Raw genomic sequence first — 18963 nt, forward strand, 5'->3', positions numbered from 1 at the left:
GAAGGTGTCAAGACTTTATTCATTTTTATTTCACAAGAAAATATGTTATTTCAAAATTAGCTTTTTTAGACTTCAGTTTTTATTTTATAATAGCATTTTGTCACACTGTTCATCTCACTTCTTATTTCATAATCCCACTTTTTATGATAGTGGTGTTGCCCCAGACCGGCTCACGCTACCTGCCTCTTCAGCTAGCGAGCTCCACAAATGCTTCCACATTTAGACAATTAGCATCTGGTAGCTAGACTAACAATAGTGTCAGCTATCAGCTGTCTTGCTCCTGCTGTACATACACAGGCTAACCTCTGCTTTCATTTAGCTTAGGAAAGCTACACATGCTATCCACTTAGCTAGTTGAGAGCTTGGTTTATTACTGAGTTTCAAACAGTTAACAGTTCATAGCTAACTGGCTGTGCTTTGATTCTTAAGAGGAAGACACATGACTGTTCAGAGAGAAAAGACAGACTGACTATCTCTGTGGTCGCTCTAGGCAACAGCTAGCAAACACTGGCTCGTCACTTTGATTCAAGCTCACAACTCAGCTAGCTAGTTAGCCGCTAGGTAGGTAGCATTGGCAGTCTTGTTAAGCAAAATAAATAAAGAGAAAGGTCAAGTTATAAAGATGTAGTTATAGTGTGTAGTTTTCTCTGTGTATTGTGTTTAATTTCAGCTGCTTGTAGTTGGTTGATTCAAATTTCCCTTTGACATTGTTAGCTAAGCAGCTAAATAGCATTTGTTAAGCTCACTACCTTAAGAGGTATGTTCAAGGGATATGTGATTGGCTGAAAGGTGAGGGGTCAGTGATAACACCAAAGTCATGAAAAGTGACAATATGAAATAAAAAGTGTCATTAAAACTGACAAAGAAATAAAAATGCCTATAATTAAATAAAAAGGACATCCAATAAAACTCTATTATTATGAGAATAACATTTCATAAAAATGACTTGATTTTCCTCAGTTTCTTTGCAAATTGTTGGTTAATTTTTGTATATTGCATTTATGTTATTTACCTGTATGATTATGATTATGTATTTGACATAGCAGGCACAAAGGAAATAAATTAATTATATTCATATGTGTATGTATCGAGGGATGAAAGCCTTCATATGGAGGAAGATCACACAAACGTGTCTCGGAGAAGATCAAACAGCTCCTGGACATATGCAAAAAAAATCATTATTTGAGACGTGTTTCACATTCAAATGACCTGACATGGAACCTCAGTTTAATTGCAGTTGTCACAAAAAGAAATGTCACCAAGCTTTTTAAATATAGAACTTTTTATTCCAATTTTGAGTAAATGGTGTTGAAATTCTGAAGTAAAGATTTTAATATCAACAGGACCTTTGCATTTAAATAGTAACACTTTACATGCCTTCATCCAGTGACAATGAAAAGCTTCCTTAAAAAGTTTTTTTGTCATTTATTTTTCATATTTCCCTTGTAAGAAATAGTTCAAGTATAAAAATTCCCAACAGTGTAAAATAGCCCATCTGATGAATATTAAGCAAAAGAAGCACAGCTACTGAAACCTCGACGACGACTATACATTCTAGTGGAGAGAGCAGCATTTTCGCTTGTTTTTTGTGAAAATTATTATTATTTTTTCCTCTCATCGAAACACAGAAGAGGCAGAGTACAATATGCATGCAAACAGGCCTGCATTTAAATAAAGTTTCTTCCCTACAAAAGGCATAAAGGCATTAAGCTAATATGTAATGTCATGTTCTAAAGAATCAAAAAAATAAAAAATAAAAGTACAGTGCACATAACAGTATCTTAAATAACTCCTACATCAACATTTTTGGTTGAGTATGTTAATAATAATAATTATAATAATATTATTACTAAAACTAATCAATAACTTATATATGCCTTGAGATGAGTACATAATGATATTAATACAGTACCGCCACTAAGTCTCTACTCTCAGAGCGTCAACATAGTCAACCCTCAAAAATAAATATCTTAAATAGTAGATTTCTTTTTTTTCTGTTTTGTCTTTTTTCTCTTAAATAGCAGTAAAAATGTAAGGCACACAGACCAACATAATGTCAAAGAGTCAAACCCCCATCCTCTCCACCCCTGGTGTTCTTGTCTAACATGAGGCAGGCCATTTGTTGGGGTGGCTTTGGTAAAAGTGTGTGTGTGTGTGTGTGTGTGTTTGTGAGTGTGTACCTGACACTAGACTACAGCAGCACAGAGGTGGAAGTGCTGACAGCTGCAGGGCTGAATGACTGGGGGGCTCTGCTGTGGGGCTCTGTGCTGGGTGGAGGGGTGTGAAGTTGGTTCCCAAATGGGCCCAGCCAGGGATTAAAATGTGACAGCTCAACAAACGAGCACAAGTGATGCGTTCTTTCCAGAGTGATCTGTCTGTGTGGCGCTGGAGCGGCTCTGTCCACCCCCACCAGCAGCTGCTCTCTCCCTCTTTCTTTCTCTTTTTCTTTCTCTCCATCCCAGAGCCACAGAGAAACACAACTGTGCTGCCTTTGTCTTTGACTTCTATGTGTGCAACTCTGGATGCATGTGTCAGTGTATGTGTGAGTGAAACATGTGGAAAAGCAACTGATTTAGTGTTTCTCATTGTCTGAAGCCATTTTCAACCTCTCTCCTTTTGTCAGTGCGTTTGTTTTGTTTGCCAAGTCCCTCTTTAGTCCAAGAATCAAGTCAGAGTTGATGACATTTTCAGTTTTTTGCTTCTTTTCTTAGTTGTTTTGTCTCCTGGTGATTTGTTTGCTTTGCATAGGTCAAGAGGTCGAGACACAGAGTAAAAAAAGGGACATTCAGCATCAGGAAGATAAAAGGTAGTTCTTCAAATATGTGTGACACGACGAGTTACGACTCTTCGACTTCCTGACAGAGGTCACATAATAATAGCCAACACGTTGGAAACGGTTCCATTTCCCTGATTATCAGAAAATATTAACTCCAAAAAATGCACTTGAAAAGACAAAAAGAACAAGAAGAGCCCCCAATGTGTAACGATAACAATAATAAATATAAATGTTATGAGGGCATCAAATAACTGAAAACACTTGTGGAAAACCACAAGTGAAAAAAAGAGAACAGTTTCCTAAGCTAACGTTAAAGACAGCAATAGGACTTAAAGGCTTAGTTTAACACCTATACCAACCACAGGGATTAGTTCCTGCATTTCTTCTCTAGAAATAAGTACTCTACTACAATGATAGTAATGATAATAATAATAATAGTAATAACAACAACAATAATAATAGTAAATCACTTTCCATTATTTGTTCTGCGACTTTTTTTCATTTTCTGGTTTTTTGGTTGAAGCACAGCAAGTTGGAAAGTTACTGTAAAAAGTTCCCACCTCACCATCATCATCACTACCACCACCATCATCACCACCATCATTATCACCACCTTTTTAAAGCAACTCTGCCTCTGAGTCGCTGACAAGCCCACCCTTAAGGCCACTCCCTCTTCCTTTTCCTTTGCTGCTCCTTCACGTGGCCAATCAGCTGTGGCCTGGGTTGGGCCTCCTCGCTCTGTATGTCCAGTGGTTGTAGTGGCTGCTATTGCATGCGGTCGGCTTGCAGCTGCTGAGGCTGGTACTGACCGAAGGCTGCAGCTGCAGCGGCGGCTGAGCCCGGGGCAGCGGTGGCTAAAGGCTGCTGGACTGCATAGCCGTAGCCGGCAGTAGCCACGTAGCCTGCGGCGGCAGGGGATGCGGCGTAGGGATACTGCTCGTATGCGGCGGCGGCGGCAGCGCTAGCTGCGGCTGCAGAATACTGCGCGTAGGCAGCTCCGGTGTAGTCGATGTAGGGGGAGGAAGCGGTGGCAGGTGCAGTGGCTGCAGGTTGCACATGCGGGATGACCACACTAGGCTGTACGAAGGCCTGAGGGTACACATAGTGGGCCGGGATGCTGTGAAACAAACACATGTGGTAGGTTAGTATGATTCACTCAGTCTGAGAGTGATAGCACCCACCCTAAAACCCAAACCCAACTCCATCACACTGCGGCCAAGCGCCCTCCCACCTCCCAGCCCCAGTCCAATCCACCAGTCAAGAACACCAAGGAAATGCCTGCTAGTAGGAATTAGAACAATATAGGGTTGCCAAAATAGAAATCTCTCTGTGAAAAGAAGACTAGAAGGTGAGGAAACGTTTGAACTCCCAGAGGTTTCTGACCTCTGGGTCACTCAAATCTACTCAGAATTCATTTCGATGATCACATTTGGAGGAAGAGGCAATGTCATGATCTTTATGTGATACAACATGGGAACAGGTTTTGTATTTCCTGTTTTGGTCAGTTTGAAGCCTGTGGTTGTGGAGACAGAGAAGCAGAGGGAATGCGAGATGAAAAGGAAAAGTTGGGGATCTGTAACCTGCAGCTTGTTTGTCCGTCACATGTGGATTTGGCTCTGGTGCCATCCCCCTGCCTGCTGGAGGGCGAGCGGGTGGGGAGGAGAGGGAGGGGAGGCTTTACAGTGCCGGGGGCGGGGGGGTGCGGACAGAGGAGATGAGCCCAGGGAAGCATTGTGAAAATGTCACTGCCACTTTGACAGCTGGACAGTTTTCAAAAAGGGACGCTGCTGGCCATTTCCCCCTCTGTGTCGGGACAAAGAGACGGGGAGGCAGCGGGGGGAGCCGGGACTAGGCTCCGCACCCAGAGGGATGTTTCGATTAAATAAACAATTATGAACAATGAGCACATTCTGCCCTCCATGACATAGCCTTATCCCGCCCCCCCACACTCTATAAGGTCTGGAAACTCAGTCGGACAGCAAGCGCGAGGGGAGCTTTTGAAATTTGCACTACTGGTTCAGAGAACAGTCAACTCTTGACCGTAGGTGGAAGCAAGAAGAAAAAAACGAAAGCTTTAGATCTTGTGTGAATTTCAGTTTTTGATGTACTGAAAAAACCTCCCTCCCTCCACTTTAGAGATAAAAGAAGAGTCAAATTCAATGTGTAAATCAAATGGAATGAGAAGCATCACGCTCCACAGAAAGCATTTGATGCTTGTTGCACAGGTCTCCGACAACAGCTATCTGACTGTGGGTGAGTTTGAATGAAGGTGGCACAAAGATCTGTTGAGAGAAAATCAAGGAAACCAAATATAATCAGCCGAGTCTGCGTGAATGAACATCGGGTGGTCACGTTTTTGAGTCTGGATCGGGAGAGAGAAGAGAGGAGGTGCAGAAAACGTTAAAGGCTGGAAGGCAGGATCTATCGTGGCAACCCTATTGTCAGCACTCCATTATCCAATCCAACCCACATCTCAACCGAAAACAGTGCGCCAGGAGAAAAACAGGAAAAACAAAACAACAGCAAGGCGTCAGAGAGGAAGAAATATGTAAAAATAGTCCACCTAGACTAGACTGATTACAGAAACAACGACAACAATGAGGGCACAGCACAATCACTCGACAGACGACACAAAGAAGAAAACGGAAGGTATAAACTGAGTGAAAGGGTATGTAGAGGTTTGGTGTGGCTGTCAGAGTAAAGAGCAAAGGTCAGTGTTTTTACTGTCAGATGCCTACACATAAACACACACACACACACACAGACAAACACATACACGGGTTAGACCAACCGCTGAAGGCCACTAACTAAAATGTTAGCATTGAACAGAGCTCGTGCTCTAACTGGAAGATCTTCAGAAACAGCCCTCTTATCATCATGTGACACTGAAGCTGTCCTGTGAAATCAGCACTAATGAAGCTCAGCAGTGTGAGGCAGGTTTCCAGGATGATTTCAGAGGATGCCATGTCTAAAACCTAAATGTGAAACTCCCACACAAACCAGCGGAGAGACATTCTCCGTCTGCTGTCTGAAATCAAAAGTGAAATCACTGATTTATTCACTTCCAGCAGAAAGGGAGGAAAGTCCTCATACTGGAGGGGGATGACACACCGACTGGCCATTACCCAGTATGTAATAAAAAGCTAATATTAGCCAGATTGGTCCAATGCCAATACACACTGCCACAGCAGCTCTCGTGGTTACACATTTACTAGACTTACAGTACAAGAACATTGTAACTTAATTTTTGTAATTGAACAGTTATCTATTAAACTTTGTTCCCGAATCAAATAAAATGTGGCCAACCCACATTAAACTGAGGATTATTGATCAGGTTCGAACTTTTTTTGAAATCATGAATCATAAATATTCCATGTTCTGGTGTGCTCGTGCATGCTGTGTTGCAGATGCGTACTTTTATAGGTACAGTAACAAAGATGTGTGTGTGCAGTAGAGGCAGCACGGAGGCGAAGATGTTAGGAATAATGAGCAGCAATTTAACTGGATTCAACGAGTGAATTTACAATGACTGTATGATCTAAACATTCGTGCCCGAGAAGTTTGCTTTAAAGTCAGACCAGAAATGATGACTTAAAGGGGAACTCCACCGATTTTACACATTAAAGTATGTTTACAGGTCTTCCTGAGCAGTACTGCATAAGAGAAAGAAAGTTGTGTAAAGCTGCACAAAGTCTGATAAATTCAGCGTTAGTTGTGGTGCCGCTCACCTCTGCCTGAGGCCAGCAGCTCCAGGCTACATTAGTCGCTACTAGCGATGTCTGACTTAGCTGTTGGCAGTTGGGGTGCATTATGGGTAGTGTAGGCACCAGGTGTTCAAAAGGAAGAAGAATGTATGGATACAAAAGATGATGCTTCTGCTGCATCAATTTTATACTTTTTTTTAAAGCAAATTGTCCACTGTGAGTCAGACAGTTTTATACATGTGTGCAATCACTGGAGTATTCTTTTAATAGAGCTGCTTGAGCTTTTCATGAACCATTTTAAGGCTCAAGAGGTGATTCTGCATAAATGACATTAAGGAAGTATCTAACATTGCAGCAGGCTGTCAGTTACACAGTTTTTACCAGCAGCTACTGTATGTGATTGAGTGTAGAGGCTGCAGCTCAGACAGTAACTATTTGTGTAACATTTTAAAATTCCACTGGGTATGCACCCATCTTGAAATTGAACTCCTCGCTCAGTGCATTTTGGGTTGTAACTGCTGTCTCCAATTCCCCGCTACCACTGTATCTATGGGATAGTAAACTAAAACACACACACACACACACACACACACACACACACACACAACATGAGCAGATTTTGGCCATGGGAAGAAAAGCTCTAGCTGACCCATCCCAATTTGCCCCCTATAAAAAAGAAAAGAAATTAAGAAAAAAATGTGTTTTGTTTGTGAAGCCATGCTGGTATCTATAGTGTGACGACTCGTTCTCTGTGTGTACATGTGTGTGTCTTTACTGGAATGTCATGTTCACACAACCCAGCGGTCATTAAAGTTCAAGGCTAAATAAAGGTTCCCTGCCATCATGCATGCCGTCTGCTGAGGGAGAGAAGTACAAACGTACACTGAGAAGAGAGGATGTGATGTGTGTTTGTGCTCGGTTGTGTGTGTGTTTGTGAAAGTGGGACAGGTTGACACTACACACAACTGTCATAATCCACATAAAGGAGGCTACCAGGATCAGGTTAGTTTGTGTGGATCCTTCACAAGTCACTGCTTATTGAAGTTTATTGATGACAAAACTACCGACGAAGTACAAAACTAATTCAAGCTGTAATCAAGTCAAGATTAAAGAGTACGGTGAGACAGTTCTCGTAAGTGCAGAATAAGCTTCTCAAATCCTGACATGCAGATGCTACATATGAAACCCGCTCTCACAATTCTTGATTTTGAGTGAGTTTTGAGGATGGGAGAGAGTGATTAGCAGCACATTTTTGGAAAAACGGGACATTCCCATATGTAGCTGTTAGCGTCACATCTTCTTACAGTTACAGTCTTTGAGACATAATATCAGCCACCTTTTCATTTGGCTGATTTTTGTGATGTTTAGCAACATCACGTCCTTTAATTTCTCTCATGAGATGTGCTTGGTTCATTTTATGACATCTGTAAACAGCTTCCTTTCTCTCATCTATGGTGCCAATTCTGCTAGACCAAATTAATTTTACCTGATGAGGGTCTAAAGAGGATCTCCAGGATGTTATTTGCCGTATAGATTTGAGGAGGCAAGTTTATGATTTCTGATTTTGGGCTTCCACTGGAGTTTCCATCAGCAAACATTCATCGTGAGTTTGCTCATGAGGAATACAAACTGCCAAACCCGAGCATACACGGCTATGGAGACAGTGAGCAATGGATACTCTTTACTCTAGTTGATAATTTGTCTTGCATCACTACACTTACAATTGTATCCTTGTTCTCCACTTAACAATGTGTCCCTGCACACTCTCAGACCTGGACTTCCTCTGTCAATACTTTTGCCAATAAGTGACAAATTGACAGACACTTCTGGTTCAAAGACGATGATTTAAATGCACGTATAAGCACATGGAAAGGCTGAATGTTCCTGTGGCCCCTAAACGCCCACTCTGACCATGTTTAAATGGCCCCTGCTCCGCTCTTAGGTGACTGAGACAGACGCTCTCGCACCCAACATACACACACACACACACACACATACTGAGCTTCATGCGACTGCAGTGTCAGCATTCGGGGCTTTGTGTGGCACAATGGGTGCGCTTGTTTTCCTTAACACCACAAGCCCATGTGACGAAAGCTCGCTCTGAGAGAATGAGAGAGAGGGAGAGGGAGAGAGAGGGAGAGAGACATCCAGACATTTGTTTGTGTCACACTGGAGACTTTGGCGAGCTGAGCTGAGCTGAAAATGAGCATGCATGTGAACGTACAAAGACACATACACACATGTAAAACACAATAAGAGCACATACTCAGCCAGACATGTACGCACATAAATACAGATATTGCTATAACTAGATTTCACATGATATCTGATAGGCTCGCCATTCATTCATAAGACATCCACATCCACATTTATGACGTAACCACCAAGTCTTGCACATGTGGTGCAGAGAAGAGCAAAGACAAAGAGAGACAGAGGCAGGGAGGAGGACAAGAGAGCTGTAATGAATGGACAGAGTGAACCAGCAGTAATGTGGCAAAGAGACACACTTTCATAGTGAATTTGTTGTTGCTGCATTGCGTTAATGTAAGAAACTGCTAGTAACACCAGGAAGATGCCATAAGCACACACTATGCACGCATTAATGTGAGGAATGGGAGTAAGGAGGTGATTTAGGGGCGGGGGACGTAACATCACACAGAAAATTCACCACTCACCCCAACAAGACACATGAAACAGCACATCCTGTTGTTAAACAACACAGTTCAACCACAAGCTAAAAGCAACAAAATAAAGAAAAATCAAATCAAAAAAACTTTGCTCTTCCTTGGCAAAGTTAACACGCTTCCACAAAAAAAGGAAAAAGAACACCCCAAAATTCAATCAATCCAGCTTTTTTTTTTTTTTTTTTTTTTTTTTTGGTCATTAAAGTAAGAAAGCACACGGTTTAGCTATCAACACCACATCATAACCGCACACAAAGCTCTAAGTTCTATTCAAATAAAATAAAAAAAGGTCAAAACCCACGTACATGCATCTATAATCACCATTTCGAGAGCTTGTTTGTGTGTGTTTGAGTCTACAGGTAATTCCTTTCTCTGATCTGTGATTATGTTCGCAGAACTATTCCACAAACCAGCACAGTTAGCTTAACCGAGAGCGAGCCTGTCGAACCAGAGAAAGATAGATAACATTGAGTCAGGCTGGAAGTTTCCATCATTGTCCACTCAGCACACACACACACACACACACACACACACACACCAGTGTGTATACACACTCACACACATTTTTACAAACAGGCAAACCTAGAAAAGGCAGTTTGACAGGCTGTTTGGTGGACAGTGATAAAGAAAAAGGCTACACACAACTTTAATGTCCACCTCTAATTATCAGCCATCAATTATGTTTAGGGAGAAAAAAGGATAAAAGACAAAAAAAGACTGATTGTATCAATTATCACACATTAAACTGAGAAAAGATCAAATTAACACAAGCTTGAATGATCTAGTTCCTACATAAGCAATGTGAACGTCCCAGCATTCCTCTAAAATACATGTAGACTCATCAGTACTTACCCATAAGGCCTTTGGATGAACGCAGGGTGAATTTGGGGAACACCAAAAGTAAAGCCTGCAAAACAAATGAATTCAGACAGCATTAAAAAAAGAGTTTGCTCTCATTTTCTTCACTGATACAGTATCTAAACCCTAACAATGTCCTAACATGCTCTTATATCAGCCACAGCTTCCAGACAAACAAGCAAACCCTGAGGTGTAAATTTGGAAGGATCGACTTGATTTTCTTGTTTGCTGCTTCGCAAAACCGACTCCACACTCCCAAACAAACAGTGTGGGAGCTTTAAACAACCACATTTTCTCATGTCTGACAGCCAGTTTTGATTGGGAAAAAAATGATGTTGCTTGTTGAGGGAAATTTAAGTATGTGTATGTTTTTAAGCTACTGTATTGATTCCTGATTGTGTTTACCTGGCTGCATCACCCGAGGTTTGGCCCCCAGGTAGGCCAGGTTGACATTGGCCTTCCTGCCGTCGATGATTGGGTTGGGGTCCTTGCAGGCCCGGTCTGCAGCCGAGCGGTCCGCCATCGTCACCTGACGGAAGAGGACAAAGCATGGGATAAATGTGGATGATTGAAGCAGGTGTGCTGAGTGAGATTCCTTTCCCTGCAGAATCAACAGGCTGGCTTAACAGCACATAGTCACATCTAAGAGCATCACAAATCCAAAAACATCATTTTGGATACAGGCGTGGGTGCAACAGCTGTGTGCATGTTAATCCTCTTCTGTGTGTGTCTCTGCATGAGCGGCCTTCATTAACAGCATGTGTTTGGCAGCACACACACATCCATCACCCTCGTGTGGATGTGTTGAAATTATCAGCAGTGAATGGGAGCCAGGCCGAGATGACCGACTGAGCATGGCTCCATTGTTGCTCTCATTACAACAAGCAAACTTCATGATTCCGCTCAGCCGCTGTCTCTCTTTTTACAGCCTTTTGCTCGGCAACCCAGCCAAAAGAGTGAGTTTTGAAAGTAAAAACAAAGAAGATGAATAATGCAAGATCATGGTGTCTCTACGATGCCAAAGAGAGGATTTAGGATAAAAGTTGGAGTGAAATCTCAGTTTCACATGTTAGAAATGATAGATTCCACTGGCAAATCCAGATGTTTGTGCAAATCAAGGTGCAACTTTAAATCATCTTCTGGTGACAAAGTAACTTCTCACACATCATTACCTGAAGTGGCCGAATGAGATTTGCTCAGTCCTCTTACATGTACATTTATAAATCCATCTGTTAAATGCACGAATGAACAAGGCATCTAAAGGAGATATTTTAAAACGTACTCTTTGAGTGGCACTGTGCTGCTGGTTGCTTCATGTCTCCACAACTGCGTCTCAAATGCTTTTTGTCTGTCAGCTTTTATGACATGTGGGAGCAAAAAAATTTTGTACCAGCACTATGAGCAACGTTGTAAACAGCTCTGGAGATGATGAAATCGCTCGAGAAAACCGCCCTGTAATATCAAGACATCTTTATGAGATTTCACTCAGCCCACCGGAGCTGTCAGAGCGAGGGGCAGCTCACTTAAAAAACGTGTCAGGGCGCATACCAAAGCGCAACAGGCTGGTGGGTGCCAGATTGCAACAGAAGCCAGCGACAAATTTAAGTTGAAGAAAACGTAAACACCCCGTGACTGCAGATAAATTAAAGTTAGTCATGGTGTCGGAGGCTCGCGGACAGCAGCTTTCACAGCATTGTTTCCTACATGCGTAAAAGTGTGAGTTGAGTTAAATGCTGCGTAAAACGGTGGTATTACGAAGCCATACTTACGAATCCATAACCCCTAGACTTGCCGGTCTGTCTGTCGGTGATGACCACCGCTTCTTCAATCTCACCGAACACCTCAAAATATTTCCTGAGACTTGAATCCGTGGTGTGGTAGGGAAGACCCCCGACAAAAATCTTCGTATAGGTCGTGTCCTTTTGCGTGGTGTGCATCGTTAGTGCAAAGTACAATAAATAAGAACAATAAAAAACAATAGTGCAATGTCTCCTTATCAGTAATTCTTTGGATGAAGAGAGAGAGAAAGAGAGATCAGCGGGCTCTGTGACTTTGTCAGAAGAGAAAACAAAACAAAAACTCGACAAAAAATGAAGCGTGGAGGTAGATTTATCTTCCGACAGTTAAGAGCGGAGTTATATGGAGCGGATTGTCCCAGAGAGACCATCAGGTGTTTCCAGCTCTTCTTCGTAACTCTGCTGTCTAACTAAATAGGTTTGGGACCCATTCCTAAAAGCGCTGCTCCTAACTCCACCCAGCTTTCAGTCCATCTCTGCCCGCCCACCAGCGCGCACAAACAGCTGGGAAACCTGCACAGTGTGAAACACTGGAGCTCCTTCACGACAAAGATATGGCCCGTCTTTGCTAGAATCACGTTTAATTAACCATCAAGGGCCGACAAAATCTGATTCCAGGGTTGGTGACAAAACAGTAAATGGCTCATTAGAGAATTAGTCTTACAGTGTGAGTGTTTGAGTGGTCTTGACTACTTTCTTGATCAATATTTGTTGATTTTAGACGTTTCTCTCTTTGGGGAGATGAAACGTGGATCAGGATTGGACTTTAGAGTCGACTAGGTCCGTCCTGCCTCTCTTTGGGCTTGCATGGATAAGGCTTCCTGCAGAAACAGCCGGTCAGAGGGTGGACACGGCTCAGGAACAGACACACTTCACAACAGCAGCAGCAGGGAGCGGACAGACAGGTGCAGCTTTGAGGCTCCACTGGAAGGATCAGCCTTCAAGGCAGCCCACTTGTGGGGGGTTGACAGAGTTTTGGCAACTTTTCCATGCAGACAGTCGTACGGCATGCAGCTGGCGCGGATGGTGCCCCGAGTTTAATTGTGTCGTGAAACTTGATTGTCTTTAAGATGTTTGCTGTGTTTAATGGTTCATTCACTTAATGTTAATTGAAAAATCCAATTTCTATCTCTTATGAGGCCCTTGAGATGAAAAGGTTTTGCTGGACAAAACCCATAATGTATTAAAAAGGTTTCAATAATTGAATCAGGTGAGAACTTCAGGAGTCATCAAACGCGCCGTGCGTCATAGAATTACGCAGAGCTATTATGATGGGGAAGGATCAGGTAGAACAGTCAGAGATCAATTCAATTAGGAGTCTGTGGACATCAATGATTAAAATAACTCGTGAAGCTCTTCTGCACTGAGCTGACTGCTGGATGGATGTCCTTTTGAACAGCCAGGAGTAATTCACCCCCAGTAATGTGAGAGGGAGCACTGCTGTTAATCATTCATGGCGGCTGCAGCTTCTGTGAGCGTCCCACATTCAGTCTATATCTGTGTCCCCACGGAGCACGGTGAGTGGACACAGTTGCACACGGGGCCATCATTGTGTTTTCCTATTTGTTGGAGAAAAAGATGCTTATGATGCTGCGTATTAAATCGGGTCACAAAGAAGTTGTCCAAAATGGCCCTCACATTTGCTTTTCAACATTGTAAAAAAAAGAAAAAAAAAGTTTGGCTGATTGATTGTCCCATTTGTAGGCTGATAATAAAAACTACAAGGACAATATTAACGAGGATTGGCTGCCACATGCATCTGAATGTGAATGAAGGAAATGTAACCTGATAGAGCGTCTTTCTGCGGCGTCTCCGCTCACTCACTATTTTATTCATGCGGCCGCACGCGCTTTAAAGTCCGAGTGGAGTCGTGAAAAAAGGGGGACCAGTGTCGAGTTTCCCAGGCTCAACAATGGGGATCGGCTCAGGTCGCGTCCAATTGTTGTTTTCTGTTCATGTGCAACATGCTGACTAGTCTGAATCCTCTTATACAATAACAGGCTGTGGCCTCGCTGAAAGGTTTGCTTAATTTTCAATAAACTTCAGAAATACCCCACGTCACATGCACAGTGAATGTGTCAGCGATACACACCAGAAACACACTATAAATGTGCTTCTCTTTTTAGATTGAGCCTGCCTGTACATTAATGTCAGCATGCACATCAAATTGTGATTTTTTTTGAAAACTTTAGTCAAGACAAAAGCTGCAGTGCTTCAGACCTGAAACCGTAACTTTGTGCTGAGCAACACCTGTCAGGCAGAGAAAAGCCAAAGGTCGAAGGTCACTGGAACAGCTGAATACTCACAGCTCAGTCACACTGAGGTCGCACTGAACACCCTTCAGCCTCTCAGAAAAATACACCTAAAAGTTAAATTGACTCTGGTCGGTGAGATCCTTTTATAAAGATTTTCACTCTGACACATGACTGAGCGTCCTCAAACAACACATAGGGAACAATGTGAACTTTATTAATCAATAAAAGCCTCACCTTACACAAAACAAGGCACTTCTTCACATGTTATCGAAACCTCCTCCTAATAACTTATTTTAAGGATGAGGCGCTTTTTACTTCAGGGAGCTCCAACCCACTGAAACAGCGCCATCTTTTGTCCAACAGAACAACTTCAGTATTCGCATGCGAAATGAGACATTGAGACAAATAAATGTAAAAGAAAAAAAAATCGCAAATGAATTTTGTCTGCAATGTTGGCAAGAACATTAAGTCTTGTTCGTGTTCATTAAAGTTTTCACTGAGGTAAACCGTATTGCATTGGAAAGAAAACCCTCATATTCCTCTGTGCTTTTTACTGAGCTGCAATATCATTACAGCACTTTATGGGCCTCCCTGCCATGGAAATTCATGAAGGCACGTATTTTCAACTGTAGGGCCAATCATAGCTTAATAAATACTACAGCATATATACTTCTCTTCATATTTCTTTTGACAAGCCTCTCATCTGTGCAAAAGGATTTATTTTGGCTCCCTTCCCCCTCTCTCTTTCATCTCTGTCAGTGCTGATTCATGGCTCACGTGTAATAAATTAGAATATCTCCTCTTTGTCCTCTGCACATTGAAAACTATCATCATTCTCAAGGTCCCCCAAAGCAGCAAGGAGCTGATCCTTCTTGAGCTCCTCCACCTGGGTCAATTCCTCCTCCTCCTCTGCCTCTTCTCTGTCACCATCCTCACTTACTCTCTCTGCACCAACCTCTCTGTTATCTCCACTCTCTCCTCCCTCCTCTCTCCCTTCTTTCCTCTCTGATCTGCTCTTTTCATCTCTGCTCTCCCTGCCTTCACTTCCAGCCCCTCGTACCCACTCTCCACCCTCTGCCTCCTTGTGTGCAATCTGGCTATGAGGCAGTGGATCTAGGGGGTCCTGTACGAGAGGATGATGTAGCCGCTCCACAGGGGTGAGGTCCACTTGCAGGTCTACATCATCGTCCTTCTCTGTGTTGGCGGTGGGGGCGGGACCACGAACGCGGGCCGACTTGGTCCTCAACCGCGTCTTGAGCTCATCTTCTCTTAACTGAGAGAGTGAGGAGGGAGCAGATGAGAAAAAAAAAGATTAAATGTGAGAGGGAGATGGAGGAGAAGAGCTGAGGTGTTCAGGTACATGATGACACACACACACATACAAACCCTGTACCTTGCGTCTCTCCTCAGCAAGTCTTATCTTCTCCTCAATCTCTTCTCTGCTGGGGAGACTTTGCTCCTTCTTGGCCCTCAGGGACTCCAGTCTTGCAGGAGGTCTTCGCCTGACCCCCGCCGTGTCATCCAGCTGATACACAACACACACAAAAACCCCAACACACAGCAGGGGGAGACAGAGAACAGACAATCTCAATATTACAGGTGGATGGACTTGTACATGCTGGCTCACTGGATTGGCCTGTTGGGACATTTAAATGGAAAAAGGTATGTTATGTGAGCACCTACTATCTGTCATTAATGCAATGCACAAATCTAAGCAGACATTGAACAACAGCTTATTAGATGATGTTAAGAGGGCTGCTCTCTCTGTCCTTAAAATGGCTATAATGAAAGTTTTCATATTAACAACTGATGATGTGACTACTTGTATGTGAAAGTGGTCACTCATAGCTATGAACCCACAGAGATTTATCACTGGACTCCACGCAGCTACAAACTGTTTTGGTTTTGCAGCCTGCAACTTTAATGTTTTGGTTCACTCTCATAGCTTTGTTTTTGGCCACAGTCGGCAGCTATATTCAGTGAAAAAACTCTAAACACCCACTGTGCATAAGCTGCTCAGCACCAAACAGCAGATAGCCACTAGCTGGTGAACACACTGTAGCATTTAGCAGCTAAAGAGGCAGATATTTCCCTCCTTAGCTGGTACCAAAACAGAGCAAAGCGACAGAGAATATTGGATTTACGTTCCTCGCTTGGATGGAAATACACCTTTAAATGAATGCTAATGTTGCTGTGTCTGCTAGATGCTTAAATAGGAAAGTACTTGCTACCAAGCTAGGCACATCAACTTAAAAGGAGATGATATGTCAATGTTGCGTTCACAACTTGTTTCCGCTGCACCCAAGTGGTCAGAAAATCAACTATGGCCAGTTTAAGTAATGTCCTGCTCATATATCAGACCTGCAGGTAAATTCAATGCTCTCGTTCATTATAATTTGTTCTGACGCTGGGGTGTGTAGCATGTTTCACCTTTGACCAGTGTTCACCATTTACCCACCATGATGCTATAGGCCTCTCCTGCCCCGCTGCCCCTCTCTCTGGTCTGTCCCACTGGTATGATGCCCTGGTTCAGCAGCTCCTCCAAGATCTCACTGGACTTTGGGCGCAAACCTGGGAAAAATAAAAAATAAAAACATTTTAAGTGGTGTGCACTGGACTTTCTGTGCAGTGTGACATGGTCTGTTTCATCAATGTGATGGCAACATACTCACCGTCTTGTGTAACTCTGTCCACTTCACTTTCTCTGACACACGTTAGAGGAGGGAGTTTTCTGGGCACTGCTCCAGGTAACACAGGGATCTCTCTGCTCTCCATCACCACTCCGCTGTCTGCGGTGCCCTTTGACACGGCCGAGTCTCCACGACCATCCAGTTTACTTCCTGTCTCATCCTGACAGCACAGGGGCACAATGTAGATGCAGAAAAATGGAACAAGACATTTTTATATCTTGACCCCATTCTGTGTGGTGTTCCAGATATAAAGTTGTCATGGTGACATCTGTGTGTTGACATTGTCATGAACACAGTAGCTCAGGAACAACGATGATTCACAGCAGGTAACACCAACCAATTGCATCATCTCAGAGTTGGACACCTAACTACAGTGTAACAGTACATTCTGTGACCAGTGAAAAGAAGTACTGTACTGATGCACAATGTTAAGACACTTCTGATATTTCCATTTTATGCCACTTTGGTAGCTCTGTGGCTTCACAGCATGAAGGTCCTGGGTTTTTTTCCTGGCTGGGGCAGGGCCTTTCTGTGTTAAGTCTGTATGTTCTCCCCATCCCTCGATTTCACCCACCATCACAAACACAATGTATATTAGGTTATTTCTCTTGTCAGCGCCCTTGACCATGTCACTAGCTAAGAGCTGGTGTTGGTCCCTGGGTGCTGCACAGTGGCTGTCCACTGCTTCTCAGAGAAGAAATTCCACTACGTTGTACTGTGTGTACAATTGTATGTGACAATAAAACCTGATTTACATTTAAAGCACTTCTACCCTGCTACATTTCAGAGGTAAGCAGCCTATATTTTACTTCTTTACATTAATCTGACAGCTGTTACTTTGTACATCAAATATTATCATCTTATATCTTCCAACACGTTGTAGTTGAAATACCATAGATTAACCTACACAACAGTATATGAAGTAGTTCAATTTAGTTACATCTTGAGCGGCTACAGCATGAAAATACTGCTTACATGTCAATGCATCAATAATACTAAACCTATAATACAATATTTATGATATTTTAACACTCTGAGTGGAGCATTATTAATTTCTGTTCTTTTACTTAAGTATTTTGAATGTTCATACATACTTTTTAATTAAGGTGCAAATACAGAGGTTCATGCCAAATATGTAGATAATTAATGGATAAATGCAGGGATTATAAGGTGCTATATTTTTAATGCATTATATAAATGGTTTAAGAGGTTTTAAGGGGTTTAAAATTGATGTTTCCTCTTATAACAACCCCTAAATCTTAAATTCATCACAAATACCTTAATACTGCATATTGCAATCCATTTATTTATTTATTATCCCTTTAAAATCCATTAAAATATCGACATTATATCGCAATCTCTGGAATTATATGGCAAAAATAATTATGAAATTCAACTTCATAGCATGAAAAACACTTTTGACGTACATTTTGCTGACAGTATGCAAGACTGTTTCTTGTAATAAAGTATTTTCACATTGTGACATGTGCTATTTTTACTTCGGTTAAGAAGCTCAATACTTCTTCCACCAGTGTCTATATTTTTTCATGTTACACCACGCTGTATTTTGATAGTTATTAACACAAACAATGGTTCAGTAGTGAGATACACAGACTAGTAGCAGTGCAGTAGTCAACATCCGGTCAACTCTTCCTCTCCAGGGTCACAAAATTTAACGGGACACAGATTTCGGCGTAACACCGGTCTTAACACTCTTAACTAGAATTCAACGTCTGCCTAAAAGTGTTAACTGTAGCTGTAATATTCACCATTGTAGACTGCTAGCTAGCCTAGCCTAGTGATATTAGACCAGTCCTGACTGCTAATACTCGTTTTGAAGTCCACTCCACAGTTTTAGCTAGCTAATTGAAAGCAGCGGGAGCCTACCTCGTCTTCGTTCACCTCTTCCGGTCTCAACGGGTGGACCGCGGTGTCCGTGGAGCTGCCGCATCCCATATTTACCTCACAGCAAAGATGTGGAACAAGTCCTTAAAACTGATAAAATGTCTGCTTTAATTACACCTCGGTGTGTTTTTTCTCTGCTATTTGACCCGTGTAGCCTCGCATTCCTTCACACACACGCAGACTGTCTCCATGGACCCGGTGCGTTGCTAAGGGCCGTTGCTACAATAAATCTGACCCGGTTGAAGAGGTGACACCCAGGAACAAGCTGTGGACGACAGAGTCAGGACCCGACAAA

The 18963-nt window shown here is 42.6% G+C and overlaps 2 protein-coding genes across 2 annotated transcripts; both read right to left on the reverse strand.

Annotated features, from left to right (window-relative positions):
• Nucleotides 1-1351: 1351 nt before the first annotated feature.
• rbm24a (RNA binding motif protein 24a) lies at nucleotides 1352-12197 on the reverse strand. The gene is made up of 4 exons (XM_041955498.1): nucleotides 11792-12197; nucleotides 10428-10551; nucleotides 10017-10071; nucleotides 1352-3893 (listed from the first exon to the last, which is right to left on the reverse strand). Exons 1-4 carry the CDS (start codon nucleotides 11957-11959, stop codon nucleotides 3542-3544), a joined length of 699 nt encoding a protein of 232 aa, XP_041811432.1. The 5' UTR covers nucleotides 11960-12197; the 3' UTR covers nucleotides 1352-3541.
• A 1835-nt stretch (nucleotides 12198-14032) lies between these two features.
• Nucleotides 14033-18719, reverse strand: stmnd1 (stathmin domain containing 1). Its single transcript, XM_041955972.1, has 6 exons — nucleotides 18651-18719; nucleotides 16746-16923; nucleotides 16532-16644; nucleotides 15467-15598; nucleotides 15134-15346; nucleotides 14033-14068 (listed from the first exon to the last, which is right to left on the reverse strand). Exons 1-6 carry the CDS (start codon nucleotides 18717-18719, stop codon nucleotides 14033-14035), a joined length of 741 nt encoding a protein of 246 aa, XP_041811906.1.
• Nucleotides 18720-18963: the final 244 nt, after the last annotated feature.

Source organism: Chelmon rostratus, chromosome 16 (genome assembly GCF_017976325.1).
Source record: "Chelmon rostratus isolate fCheRos1 chromosome 16, fCheRos1.pri, whole genome shotgun sequence".
Lineage (NCBI taxonomy): Eukaryota > Metazoa > Chordata > Actinopteri > Chaetodontiformes > Chaetodontidae > Chelmon > Chelmon rostratus.